General features: G+C 42.9%; 1 protein-coding gene and 1 long non-coding RNA gene across 2 annotated transcripts; both read left to right on the plus strand.

The window, feature by feature from the left end:
• The first annotated feature begins 8,533 nt into the window (after positions 1–8,533).
• On the plus strand, positions 8,534–10,754 carry LOC112433069 (uncharacterized). The gene is made up of 3 exons (XR_013094113.1): positions 8,534–8,587; positions 10,258–10,387; positions 10,643–10,754. It is a non-coding gene; the product is annotated as an uncharacterized LOC112433069 (long non-coding RNA).
• A 986-nt stretch (positions 10,755–11,740) lies between these two features.
• On the plus strand, positions 11,741–14,160 carry LOC143413510 (protein NLRC3-like). The gene is made up of 3 exons (XM_076876741.1): positions 11,741–11,815; positions 11,977–12,163; positions 12,292–14,160. Exons 1-3 carry the CDS (start codon positions 11,813–11,815, stop codon positions 14,094–14,096), a joined length of 1,995 nt encoding a protein of 664 aa, XP_076732856.1. The 5' UTR covers positions 11,741–11,812; the 3' UTR covers positions 14,097–14,160.
• The last annotated feature ends 422 nt before the right edge of the window (positions 14,161–14,582 follow it).

Below are 14,582 nucleotides of genomic sequence, written 5' to 3' on the forward strand. Positions count from 1 at the left end.
GGCTGAAATATTATCATGCTTCCAAAACATTTCAGCTTTTATTTTGAAAGAAACAAGACTTGAAAACGAATCCCCTTCTTCCTCTTTGTCTTTGTTCTTCAGAGGAGTGTCACCTGGACAAACTCAGGGCTGTTCTAGAGCCTTTCTTATTATTTGACTCCATAGAAATAAAACTGAATGGAATCAAACAAAAACTCCCAAACAGCTAAAACACTTTGCTTTATTCTCTTTTTTAACAAATACGTTGAAGTCCATCCACAACAACACAGCTGAGATCTCCTTTGTAATCAAGTGTTTCCATCCTTTGTACAGATCTGCATACAAAACAATCATTTACGTCCCACAGAAGTCTAGTTACACGTAACTATACAAGAACTGGTGAATGACAGAAACATGAGACACATGATCACAGGTGATAACAAAAAGAGAAAGAATTCATGTGTTAGTGATGTTTTTCAGCCCTGATGGCTCATGTTGGAGAAACAAGCTGAGGTACGTGGAAAGTTCACACACACAAGTGGGCGTGAGCGCACACACAGAGAGAGAAACACAACTGAAGCATCTGTTTGCTGTTTCTGCTTTCATCATCTCTGCTGCTGTGTCAGGCTGGGGTCTCTCAGTGACGTGGTTGAGGTGAAGTATGACGAGTATCCCTGATTCAGTCCATCGAGACAAAGGGCAAAGAAAGCTGTTGTTAACAAACTCTATGGTGATGTGGCATTTAGCTCTGACTCTACGCTCTGCTGAATCCTTTGAACCTGCTGATCAGTAAAGCTCTACGTGCTGCAGCAGATTGACCTCATCTGTGTTCACAGGTGTGGACCTCAGCGCTGAGGTGCAGGAGACTTTCATTCAGTTCTCCCTGCAAACAGCATCCAGCCTGGAAATACTGTCATCTTTCCCACAAATGGTGCTCTTATCTCAGAGAAGAAGTCTGATGTAAATAACTGCAATCAACAGTGATGTTCTGCACAGATCACTTTTCCATTTTGCTCTCTAGATGAGTCCCAGCTGCCTGACCTTGTGTCCAGGTGATCGTCTCACTGAGGAGCTTTTGTTCTGAAAATCTCACGTCCATCACCTGTTTCCTTTTTACTATCTCTGCTCTTTCTTTATTCACAATGCTCATAATATCACACAATTATATTCATCACCTGCATGTTTTTATCCAGCTGCTGTTAGAACCAAACAAATAAAAAGGATGAAAAGCCTGAAATCCTTTGATTTATTACATTTGAAACAAATATGAGAGCATCCCTAACAGCACAGCTGAGACCTTTGTTTTAATCAAGCCTCTGTATCGACACACTTGTAAAGATTCATATACAAAACATAATAGAATAAATCAATATAAAATACACATAATCACAAAAATGCAGCCATGTTGTGAGTTTGCATCTAAAACATGCATGTTTCCCTTTGTACAGGCAGATTTACAGCAGACAAAGCAACACGCTGATCGACTTTGACCGCTGCAAAAACAAAATACCCACCAAGTCTGAAGTCGATCAGAGGAACTGTTGACAGACTGACAGACAAACAGATGCTTGATTCATTGGTGCGATTAAATGTTCTTCTTTAGCAGCATCACTTCATGTGTTTGTGTTCCAGGAATAAAGGTCTGTTTAAACTGGACGTCTCCTCAGCATCACTCGTGCTGTCATGGTTTCAAAGCTGTGCAGAAAGAATCTGAGGGATGATACAGAGGTGACCAACGTTACAAACATCCAGCTGTGCTGCAAATGTTTGCAGAGCTCCAAACTCTTTGGCTTTCTGCAGAGCAAGTATGGAAGAAGCACCTGAGCTAACTTCAGTTTAGACGATATGAGGAAAAATGCTGCTTCCCAAAGTTTCCTACAAGTATCCAGTTTATATTTAGAGAAGCGAAGGCTCTTTATCCTGACAACTACTCCCTGGTGGATCCCTGTCCTGTGACAGCAGCAAAGACTGTGTATCAGTATCATCAAAGCCACTTCAATAACCAGTGTTTAAAGCTCTCTAGCAGATGGACTTCAGTGGCAGCCGCCTCTGTCTGCTGTGTACAGAAGGTTCTCTGATGAAGCACACAGCAGATGCTGCACTACAACAGCAGCAGCAGCTCAGCTTCAGTTTGCTTCGACGCCCTTTTTGACCTGTGAAACAGCAGAAAATGAAACATTTCAACACCCGTTTGTTAGCGTGAGCTATTCTGCTGTTTTTCATCATTTCACAGGTGAAATAAAATCACATTTACTTCCTGTAGGAGTGATCGTGTCCAGCCTGACTGAGACCATGTGCTCCATCCTGCACAGGTAATAAACCTCTGACATGAAGGGCTGTCAAGTAGTTTTAGACAAATGGGGGTAAAAGAGACGTTAAAAGCTTAAAGAGAAACTACATTTTCTAAGAACTGTCTGACGTTCACCTCTCACACAGTGGATACGATTCTGCCGCTGCAGGAATAATCTTTGTGGTTATGAAACTGTCCATGTGTTTGCAGAAAATGTCACATGTTCAAAGCCATCCCAGCACCTGGGGTTTGTATAAGTGCAGCTGCTGGTGGGGAGATAGTCTCACTCTTCTATATAAAGAGTCAGCAGGCAGCAGATCTTCATCTGTGATCTCCTCCATCATCACGTCTTCACTCTTCAGCAGCTATGGCTTCACTTCGTGCCCTTCTGGGAGTGGTGCTGTGCTCCTCATGGTTTCTGCTTCTGCCTCAGGCGGACTTTGATTTACAGAGTCATCCATAATATTTTTTATTTTTTATTTTACTGCCCATCTATTTTCATACAAATGTCTCCGTCTTATGGAAAAGGGGTGGAGCTTATCCAACGAGGACAGGCAGGGCCCCCCCAGACAGTTTAGCAGTCTATACAGGAGGCTGACCTTTGCAACATGTACTTCTATAATGACTTCACCATTTAGGTTATTTGGTTATGTTTCACCCTGGATTTTGTGTGATAATATTTATTTTGTCCACTGATTTAAAAACAACAAACTATATGAATATAAAACAGAGTGAACAACAAAACATCAGCTTTGGAAACTTTGATGTAAAATTCTGCAGTTGTTTTCTCAGATATGGCATAAATCAAACTAACATACATCAGTGTGTTATTAACGTGCACACACACACACACACACACACACACACACACACACACACACACACACACACACACACACACACACACACGTGTTACAATAAACAGCTCTTATGCTTCTGTATGATTCTCAGTGCTTTCCATTTGCGTGTCCACAGGTTGCTGTAAGTGGTGCTTGACTGCAGTTTGCTCTCATTTCAAGTGGTTTGCTGTCACAAAGCCAACAGGAAGTCCGGCCATGGTTGAGCCAACTGAAGATGGGTTGAAGGTGGCGTCCTCGTTTCCTCTGTGAGTGCGAGAGGACAGACAAAGCAAACACCGTTTGGACAGCATTAAAATATTTACACTGATGATTAATGTTGTGTCTTTGCACCTGTAGCGATACATGTTGGAAAATGGAGACTTTAGCCACCAAGACTGACGTGCCTGGAAACTTCCCTGTGAGTACGCCCACAAAGACAGGAAACAGTTTAGCCACCGCGGTTAATCCTCCATCATCATCATCCAGTATTTTTCACATCTTTTCTTCTGCTGTTTCCCTTGTTGTCAGTCACGGGGTTTGTGACTGAAATGCGTGTGGTCGACGGGAAGCCTGACGAGTACGGCCTGAATCATTCCATCAACACCGGACGGAGTGAAACCTTTGTTGAAAACAGATTATATGGTAACGTTGCATTTAGCTTCAGTAAACTGTGAAGTTACAGCAGCAGATTTACATCACGTGGCTTCACAGGAAGTAGTCTGGACCTCAGCGCTGAGGTTCAAGCAGCTCTGCTTGCAGACGGCATCCTTCCTGAAAATGTTCTTCATCTTCCTAAAACCAGAACTTTTACATTGGTGCTGAAGTTCTATATAAAAACAGCCTGAAATACAAAGTGATGTTGTGCACTGATTACCTCACACTTTCCATGTTTCCTTCTACAGAGGAGTGTCCGCCTGAGTGTTTTGTCTGATCTGTTGTTGATCGTCTCATTGACACTGCATGCAGATCTGACACCAGGGCTGGACTGGGACAAAAAATGGTCCCGGGCATTTTGACTGGAGACCGGCCCCCCAGGTATTAAAGGAAAAACCATGAAGCCTCTGAATGAAAACAAACGCTGTTGTCACAGTGATGGACGCTGTCTTGTTGGTATACATGCATCAGTCTAATAAACTTAAACCTGCACCATCCTCCCTGTCCTGGTATTCTAAACAGGAAGTAGACTGTTGGTCGAGTTAACCTCCTGAACATCTACAACACACGGTGGAAACCTGACATTAAGACAGAGACTAGAGGTGAGACATGATCATTGCTGATTACTGATGACAGATTTAGATATATTTTCATAAACCTTTCATTTGCCACATCAATAAACAGCACGGCAGGGCAAAATATGTTTTCTAACATGGCAACCTTTAAAAAGTGAAAGGAGACAGAAAGACAGGTGAGAAAGAATCAAACTGACTTTTTGATGCATTTTACACACAGTACTGGTGCAGAATCTAGAAAATGTGGGAAACACTGGCATCATATGCAGTACTTACTTCTGAAGAAATTATGATGGCACCCTAAAAAATGACTATGTACAATAATGGATTTCTGTACATTTTACATCAGATGAAAACGTTTGTTGTAAGATTCAGATAATTATTTATTAAAAGTGAGACATTTTAAATGAGAACAAGAAAGAAAAGTATGTCTTTGTGCCCCCCTCTCCCTGTTAATGCCCTACCTGCCCCCCTGGCAACACTTTGCTAGACCCGCCCCTGCACAGTTACCAGCTGTCAGCTACACAAAAAGGATCCTGGTGTTATTAGTCTCTCAGAAACAGTTCATAACTTCAACTCATTTTTGTTTTGTCATGTTTTGTTCTTTACATTGTCTTTCTTCTATATAATTGTTAAACATTTAATAAATATGTCTACAAAAAGATTTTAAAAATCAGACATTTCACACAGACACCCAAATGATTTCTGACTGATGAAGGGGGCTGAAGGTGCCCTGCTCTTGCCCAGCTTCTGCTGCTCTCTCCCTGCTCACTGTCAGCAGCTGGCAGCCTCGGTCCTGCCTGAGACTCTTCATCTATCAGTGCCAAAGAATGTGGGAAATAGCAACGCACAACATGCACATTACAAAACAAGCACATGAATCAGCATTACATTCATTAATGAAGTGCTGACGTTCGTTCCTAAACTTTGGGCCTTAATTAACATCACTGTGAACTAATGTTTGCTTTGCTTCTTAACCAGTGAAGCAGCGAGGGGCTTTCTGAGGTTCCTGCTCGTAAATGCCCAAAATGAGTCGAGTATTTCTCTGCAACTACAAACTCTGTTTTCATCAGAGGTGTAAATATTACAGCACTGTGTCAGAGTCACTGAGGCTGGAACACAGAAAAAGGAAGTAGATGTATTTATTTTTAGACTTTATTGCCTGGAACCACTTTAAAAATACGCTTTGGGTCACAATTAACTGCAGAAACCAGGAATCCACATATGAACATTATCTGTGCAGAGATTTATGCTTCTGAAGGTAAACAGTGAAAACTTGCAGCACTAAATGCACAGATAGCCAGGCGTTTCACATTTTGGGACCATCTGCCAGTTTTCATTTCTTAGGTATTGAAGAGCAGAAATGATTGAATTTTATTTACATGCTTAAAAATGTTTGCTTTTGAATATTATTTGAAGAATTACCCACACACTCAGGCACTGTGGGCCTGTTTCCCTTTGCACAACCGAGTGTTGGAAACGGGCCTTTTCTCTTTAAACTCTGAGGGGCTGTAACTTTGGCTTCTATTGGCAGATTTGCATGATTGACCCTCTTTTTAAAATAGTTTTAGCCAAGAGAATCAAGCTAACATCACTGTTTTTACGTCAGCTCACGTCACACGAGCTGTTTCAAGAAAAGTCCTCCTGTCACACAGCAATGCCTACATGAATCACACCACTCTGCTTAAATAATAATAATAATGTTTAGTGAAGCAGGTGAAGCAAAGGGCTGCTTTTAATAGGCTGGGAGACCCAGGTGTGCTGCTTTAGCTGCTGAGCCTCTCATGCTAGCCTCCATCTATAAGCTGGGATCACAGGAGCACTGCAGTCCTGACTAGATCAAGGATTGTTATTCATGCAGGTGACAAAAGTTTACATTCACAGAGTCATAGGATTGAGCCTGGTTTGAAAAGCAGCTGTTTAATGCAGCTGCTTAGAGTTCACACACAGTAGAAGAATCAGACTTGAGTCACATTTCAAACACTGGAAAAATACTCAGCAAGTAACAATGAAAACAGCACAGACTCAGTATATCCTGTTCAGTCCTGTGTTTGATATGAATGTGCTGTTCAGAGAGGATCTCGTGTCCTCTTTTACAAAGCCTTTGTTTCATGATGTTTGTGTATAAATGAATGTAGGTGTGTTTCTAAGTGTGAAGGAGCCCTGGGAGAAAAGACTGAAGCTTGTGCCAAAGAACAAACAGGAAAGAAAGATCAGCATTAATGAAGACGAGCACAGAAGGAGCCCAAGCACGTGTTGCTTTTTCAGATTTCTCTAAAAGTGTGTGTTCATTTGTTCCATCCTTCACAACAAACAACAGCTGACAGACACACATGCACTCTGTGTCACTTCACAGGGGCTGATGAAAGTGGACACAGTAAAGGGAGAGCTGGACCTGCTCTACACATCCTGCACTCTGTTAACAGACTTTATTCTGCAGCATCAACAGATAAAAATATATGAAGATATAGAAACGTTTAACATTGTGACTGTTCACATTAGTGAAGCTGTTACTTTGCTGCCAGGTGGGAAAAGAAGCCTAAAGCTGAGTCTGATTAAACATCTGCTGCACCAGAGAGTTTCATGGCCCTGCTTTATCCTGTGCTTGCTGACCACCTCGTCCTGAAACCTCTTCATCATCCTCACAGTTGTGTGAAGAAAGAGGGAAGCAGGTGGAAACCATCTGTGCTGCTGTGTTCACTTGTGTGTGTGCGTCTATGGTCATATCTAATGTGTACCTACAGACAAACACAAACACCTGGCATTGCACAAGAGTCTCTATGGAGCAACCTGCAGATGTCAGAGATGTGATTAGAGGGTAAAGTGGACTAGTGAGAGCATCTATGTTGTTGTTGTCTGCTGGGGGACAGCATCAGCTCCAGAGATGCATCAGGATCAGCAAACTAATCTGCAAGGCTGCAAGTGTCACTGAAGGAGTTTGAGTCAGTGAGGGACTCAAACTCACACAGCTGGTCAAGAAGGCTCAGCAGCTGCTGTATTTCCTGAGGAGGCTGAGGAAATTTGGTATGTTGGCCAAGATCCTCAGCAGGTTCTACAGCTGCACTGTGGAGAGCAGCCTGACCAGCTGCATCACTGCATGGTACGGCAGCACTACTGCAAACCGCAAACGCCTGCAGAGAGTGATAACAACTGTGGAGAAGATCATCAGGACCCCGCTGCCCTCTCTGCAGAGCAGCTACCATCACAGAGTCCAGAGGAGAGACACACCTCTGCCCTCGAGACGAAGGTTCAGAAGTGTGAAATGTAGAACATCCAGACTCAACAACTCCATCTTCCCCACTGCTATCAGACTCCTGAACAGCTGACCGACCTCAAACTGCAGTTTGCACATCAGGTCACTTTGCACACTAAGTTCATTTTGCACATTAAACTCCATGTACATCCATGTACATCGACATCTGCAGACCACACGTGTCTTCAGTTACTTATTTGTACTTATTTGCAGTTATTTATCTTTTTGTTTTATTTTTTAAGTTATTTTTTATCCTTATTTTATCTTTTTATTTACTTTGCTGCCATCAGGAATAATTCTTCAAATATAATCATCAGTGTTTGAGCAGTTCTGATATCAGGGACAATCTAGACATGTGTGACAATACTGAACATGTCACATGACACACCTCAAACATCATGTGATCCACTCTCAGTCTGCACTTTCATTCATGACTTCAACAGGTTGAAATGAGCTTTGAAGAAACATTCAGTGAAATAAATCTTTCATGGATTCATGTGAGCAGCAGATGAACTTTGTACCAACAACATCTTCAATAACAGAGTCTGAATGAAGCTCAGGTGTTGATGCTGCTCACTGATTGGACGCTTGGTTTCAGCTCTGCTCTCAGTCTTTACTGCACAGGTGAAGGTAGAAAGTGTGACTGGATCTATAGACTGGAAACAGAGAAACATGCTGAACATTTGAAGCTTTGCAGCAGAAATGTTCATGTTACAAATACAGCAGAGCTGATCTGGGATCAGTGTGTTCACACCTGCAGCTACAACAAGGTTTCATGTCTCCACACGTCAGCATGTGAACTTTACTCTGACTCAGTCTGAGCAGTCAGACGGCATATTTTTAAAGTTAACACATCAGCACACACAGAGCTGAGCCCCTCCCACCTGTGCTGAGTTTCAGGTGGAGCCCCGCCTCCTTCCAGGAAGCAGCTCACCTGTGTGTCCGTGTTTAGTGTCCAGGTGTGGAGTGGAGCTTGTTGTTGGTGTGTGAAGAAACTGTAAGTTTGCTTTGTTTCCTCCTTTAACAGTTTGTCTTTAGGAACTTTACTGTTTGTTCAGCTCGTGTTTGATTTCTTCACACAACAAACTGTGTGTGTTTGTATTTCCGGTCTCTCCATTAAAGTCAGTGTGTAATGTTTCCTGGCTAACATCAGCTGTGTGCAGCTTAGTTCAGCACAAATCTGCCGCTCCATAGTTCACGGTAACGGACTCACAGCTGGACCAACGAGGCCGAGTGTGTCCGCCACTCTGAGCTACGTTCGTGTTTGTGTACTTGTAGTTTGTACTTTGAGTTCACTCAGAGCCCACAGAGGACGCAGCGTACGTGATGACGTCACAGCCCTTTACCTCCTTTACTGTCACTGTGATTAATATTTACACACGAGACACCTGCAGAGCTCTGACGCTGAGCTAGCACACAGCATGCTAACACTAAGCTAAAGCTAAGCTAACCAAGAACCCAGAGTGAGGTTAAAGCTGAGTAAACACTGACCCCAGACCAGCACCGTGATAAAGTGAGCTGCTGCTGCTGAACTTGAACAGGTAACAAAGTGATGAGCAGTCAGGCTGCAGGTTTCTACCTGTTCATGTTTCTACAGTAGAATCACTTTGAAGTGTCTTTGTGCTGTTTCATCTTTGATTTGTGTTCATAAACACTCAGAGAAACATCACGTGACCTCATCAGGATCTGTGTTGGTGTGTGGGGCTGTACCTCAGCTTTATGTTGTTACATGCTCATTTGTTCATTTTAACATCAAAGTAATGTTATGAGGAGTAATGAAGTAACGTACTCCATTACTTTTAATCAAAGTGTTCTGTGTAATATGTGTAATAATGACTGTTTTGAGTAATGACCAACACTGATCACAACAAAGAGGAAATGCCTCCAACATGCACAAACATTTGAGCCACAACATGCAGTTAATGTGCACAAATGTCTTTGATATGCTGCTCAGTGATGGTGGTGACTGTCAGAGCAGAGCTACTGAGAATCAATAAGTAATATCAATGATGGGATCAGAATCACTAAATTCTTCTCATCCCTGTCAGTATCATACATGTGCTGTATAATGTGATAAATGTAGAGGTGCTGGCTGTTCTCTCACTCTGCTGTTTAGCTGTAAAGGACGCCTCCCTGCCTTTGTCTCATTCATGACCTTTAATAGTCTCTTCTAACATGCAGAGATCTGTATGATCTGTTTCATAGAGTCTAACCAGCCTGTACAGGTAACAACAACAGTCACTGCATCACTGACACACAAACGTCATCTCTGTCAATAACAACATTCATACATGGAATAAAAACACATCAGTGGATCATTGCTGGAGCTGATGTTTGTGCTCCTGGTGCAAAGGCTCTCAGTTTCCTCCTTGAAATAACATCAGTGGTGGGTCAGCGACATGCTTTCTTTCCCTCTCAGGTTTAAATATCTGGGACTCTCCACCGTTTGGTTTTAGAGCTGAAGAAGCTTCTCAGATGAAACGTCTTCCAGAAACTTAAAGACGTCTCTTTTCTCTCCAAGCTCCTTAGATCACATGACCTGGATGACTGAACCTACAGACATATTGACCTGGTTTCATGGTCACATGACAGGTCAGAGGTCAGCGACTGTAACTCAGTTCCTCCTGTTAATGTGAACTCACTGAGTGTTTGTGGTTTACCTCTCAGACTGACTGAAGATGATGATGGAGGAAGAGGAGGACAGAGCAGAGTCTGCAGGGTCCAGCTGTCCGTCTGTGAGGAGTGACCGGTCCAAAGGTCAAAATCCAGAGTTCAGTGGTGAACCTGGAGCAACGAGGTCAGAGAGCTGAACTCACTGAGTAACAGAAATAATTCTGCACTGACATTATAATCAGTGTTGACTCTGGTTGATTGTCTGACTGTGTTTGTGAGCTGAGAGGAAATGAAAATGAGTTTGTAACAAAAATCAGTTTTGTCCAGTTTTCCTGTAAAAAGCTGAACTCTAATCTAAGAGGATGTTACTGACAGGAAACAGCTGCATTATCTGCAGTCTGTGTGATCACAGCTGCTTCAATCATGTTTGTGTCTGCAGAGGTCAGAGGTCACAGTCTGCAGGGTCCAGCTGTCCGTCTGTGAGGAGTGACCGGTCCAAAGGTAGCATTCCAGACTTCAGTGGTGAACCTGGAGCAACGAGGTCAGAGAGCTGTGATGACTCCTTTACATGTTTGTGTTTCCTGGATAAATATGACCTGAAACATCCTCAGATTGTTACAAAGATTCATTAAAAAGAAAACAATGAAAGAGAAAAGATCCAAATGTTCGACTTGGTCATTTGCTGTTTGAGGACAGTGATGCTCATATCTGTGGGGAAAGTGTGACCTGAGTGGGTTCATGTTTGTCTTTAAAGAACAGAGCTGCTCTGATTCTCTTTGTGTCTGATCTGTTAAACAGTCTGAGAGGTCACACAGAGACCCAGCAGCTAAAGCCTGGATCATACTGGCTGCTGTTACTCCATCAGGACAACACTGAACCACAGTGGTGTGGATGTAGTGGATAAATCCCACCATACTGATGCTCAGAGTTAACCACAGGGAACAAAACCAGATGTTACCTTCAGATTGTGACCTTTGGAGTGGACGATGCAGATTTCAATAGAGAATAAATGTTGTTGTTTTTCAGCTGTGAAGAAAGAATCTAATTTTCTGAACTGAAGAATTTATGATGCTGGAAACAACATGGAGACTATAACACAACATTTCCACTGTGTTCATAGAATGAATGTAAAACTGTCAGACATTCATTAAATATGCAAAATGTCTACAGAAGCATCAGAGGGTCAGACGTGAAGCACTCAGTGATTTTGATCAAATGACTCATCAGTTATTGATCTGTACTACACTGATCTACCACGTTAGTAAAGCTGGTGTTCTGGTGGTGGAGGGAGACTCGGATCATGTTCTGGTTTTGGAGCAGTGATCTGCTGATGGTTCAGTTTGATGAGCTTCTTCAAAATCATCCCTGACATCACCACTGAAAGGACGTCCATGAAAACAGACTGAAAATTACTGATATGTTCACAATCTGAGAGTTTAAAACTTGACAGACTTGATTCAGATGAAGTTATTTGAGCAGAAACTCCTGGATCTTTATCCTGTGTTGATCTAATCCTTCATGGTTCCTCCACAGAGTGGACCAGCAGAGCTCAGAGGTTCCCAGTGGTCAGTCTGCCCAGCAGCATCAAACACAGCTGGACTCCATATTTATGGTCTGTACATGTACAACAACTACTGTTACATCTGTTCTGTTCACAGTCATCTCCATGCTGCTCTTTGTAGACCAGTGGATCGTCAGTGTGTCCAACATGGATCTGATGTTTGGCTCCATGATTTCAGTCTGATTGGCTCATTCATAAATATTCTGTTCCAGCTGCTGGAGGACAACATCATCACTTTTGTGAAGAACGAGCTGAAGAAGATCCAGAAGGTTCTGAGTCCAGATTACCCAGAATGCTTAGAGAGTCAGAGGAGCAGCAGCAGAGAGGCGTTTGTGAAGATCACAGTGGACTTCCTGATGAGAATGAAGCAGGAGGAGCTGGCTGACCATCTGCAGAGCAGTAAGAGGATTTATCTAAAGATTTAAGCTGCTGGATAAATGAACATTTTCCAGAGATGGAAGATGGAGCAACATGTTTTAAAGATTAGTTCTTTTTGGAATTGAGTGTTTATTTTTCTTCTCATTCAGAGCTTCAAGCTCCAGTTTGTCATCGTAACCTTAAATCCACCCTGAAGAAGAAGTTCCAGTGTGTGTTTGAGGGCATCGCTAAAGCAGGAAGGCCAACCCTCCTGAATCAGATCTACACAGAGCTCTACATCACAGAGGGAGGGACTGCAGAGGTCAATGATGAACATGAGGTCAGACAGATTGAAACAGCATCCAGGAAACCAGACAGACCAGAAACAACAATCAGACAAGAAGACATCTTTAAAGCCTCACCTGGAAGAGATGAACCAATCAGAACAGTGCTGACAAAGGGAGTGGCTGGCATTGGGAAAACAGTCTTAACACAGAAATACAGCCTGGACTGGGCTGAAGACAAAGCCAACCAGGACATCCAGTTCATATTTCCATTCACTTTCAGAGAGCTGAATGTGCTGAAAGAGGAAAAGTTCAGCTTGGTGGGACTTGTTCATCACTTCTTTACTGAAACCAAAGAAGCAGGAATCTGCAGCTTTGAAGACTTCCAGGTTGTGTTCATCTTTGATGGTCTGGATGAGTGTCGACTTCCTCTGGACTTCCACAAAACTACAATCCTAACTGACCCTAGAAAGTCCACCTCAGTGGATGTGCTGCTGATAAACCTCATCAGGGGGAAACTGCTTCCCTCTGCTCGCCTCTGGATAACCACACGACCTGCAGCAGCCAATCAGATCCCTCCTGACTGTGTCGGCATGGTGACAGAGGTCAGAGGGTTCACTGACCCACAGAAGGAGGAGTACTTCAGGAAGAGATTCAGAGATGAGGAGCAGGCCAGCAGCATCATCTCCCACATCAAGACATCACGAAGCCTCCACATCATGTGCCACATCCCAGTCTTCTGCTGGATCACTGCTACAGTTCTGGAGGATGTGCTGGAAACCAGAGAGGGAGGACAGCTGCCCAAGACCCTGACTGAGATGTACATCCACTTCCTGGTGGTTCAGGCCAAAGTGAAGAAGGTCAAGTATGATGGAGGAACTGAGACAGATCCACACTGGAATAAAAAGAACAGGAAGATGATTAAGTCTCTGGGAAAACTGGCTTTTGATCAGCTGCAGAAAGGAAACCTGATCTTCTATGAATCAGACCTGACAGAGTGTGGCATCGATATCAGAGCAGCCTCAGTGTACTCAGGAGTGTTCACACAGATCTTTAAAGAGGAGAGAGGACTGTACCAGGACAAGGTGTTCTGCTTCATCCATCTGAGTGTTCAGGAGTTTCTGGCTGCTCTTCATGTCCATCTGACCTTCATCAACTCTAGACTCAATCTGCTGGAACAACAACAAACAACATCCAAGAAATCTAAATTATTTAACAAACTAAAACTTCAATCTCTCCACCAGGGTGCTGTGAACAAGGCCTTACAGAGTCCAAATGGACACCTGGACTTGTTCCTCCGCTTCCTCCTGGGTCTTTCACTGCAGACCAATCAGACTCTCCTACGAGGTCTGCTGACACAGACAGGAAGTAGCTCACAGACCAATCAGGAAACAGTCCAGTGCATCAAGAAGAAGCTCAGTGAGAATCTGTCTGCAGAGAAAAGCATCAATCTGATCCACTGTCTGAATGAACTGAATGATCGTTCTCTAGTGGAGGAGATCCAACAGTCCCTGAGATCAGGAAGTCTCTCCACAGGTGAACTGTCTCCTGCTCAGTGGTCAGCTCTGGTCTTCATCTTACTGTCATCAGAAGAAGATCTGGATGTGTTTGACCTGAAGAAATACTCTGCTTCAGAGGAGGCTCTTCTGAGGCTCCTGCCAGTGGTCAAAGCCTCCAACAAAGCTCTGTGAGTAAATCTGTGATCATGTTTATTTTTAAAATGTTGATTAAAAGTGGTCATAGATTTCTTCCATGACAGATCCATGTCCTAAAACCATGAGACAGCGTAGTTGTATAGTATAAAAGAAAAAAGGAGAACTTTTGACCACAATATTGTAACTTGAATGAACTTTTGATACAGCCTTTAAACATAAAATTTATGAACAGAATCGGTGACAAAGGGCAGCCCTGGTGGAGCCCATCACCCACCGGACTTATTACTATCCAACGTATTGCCGGCTATGCCAACCAAGCTCTTGCAGTGGTTGTAAAAGGATCGAATGGCCATAAAATGTTTCTCAGTTTTATTATTTTCAGTCACATCTGTTTTTGATTATTAACTGAATATTTTAAAATTCAGGCTTTTTATGTTATACAAAACATCATATTTTCTTATGATGTCTTGTATTGATTCTGAAGGAATAGTTTTCATCAGTATCGCAGATACCAGCCTGAAT

Source organism: Maylandia zebra, linkage group LG2 (genome assembly GCF_041146795.1).
Source record: "Maylandia zebra isolate NMK-2024a linkage group LG2, Mzebra_GT3a, whole genome shotgun sequence".
In the NCBI taxonomy this organism is placed as follows: Eukaryota; Metazoa; Chordata; class Actinopteri; order Cichliformes; family Cichlidae; genus Maylandia; species Maylandia zebra.

Coding starts and splice junctions, on each gene's coding strand:
- LOC143413510 (XM_076876741.1), top strand. Junction 12,164..12,291: donor GGCTGACCATCTGCAGAGCA/GTAAGAGGATTT, acceptor CTTCTCATTCAG/AGCTTCAAGCTCCAGTTTGT.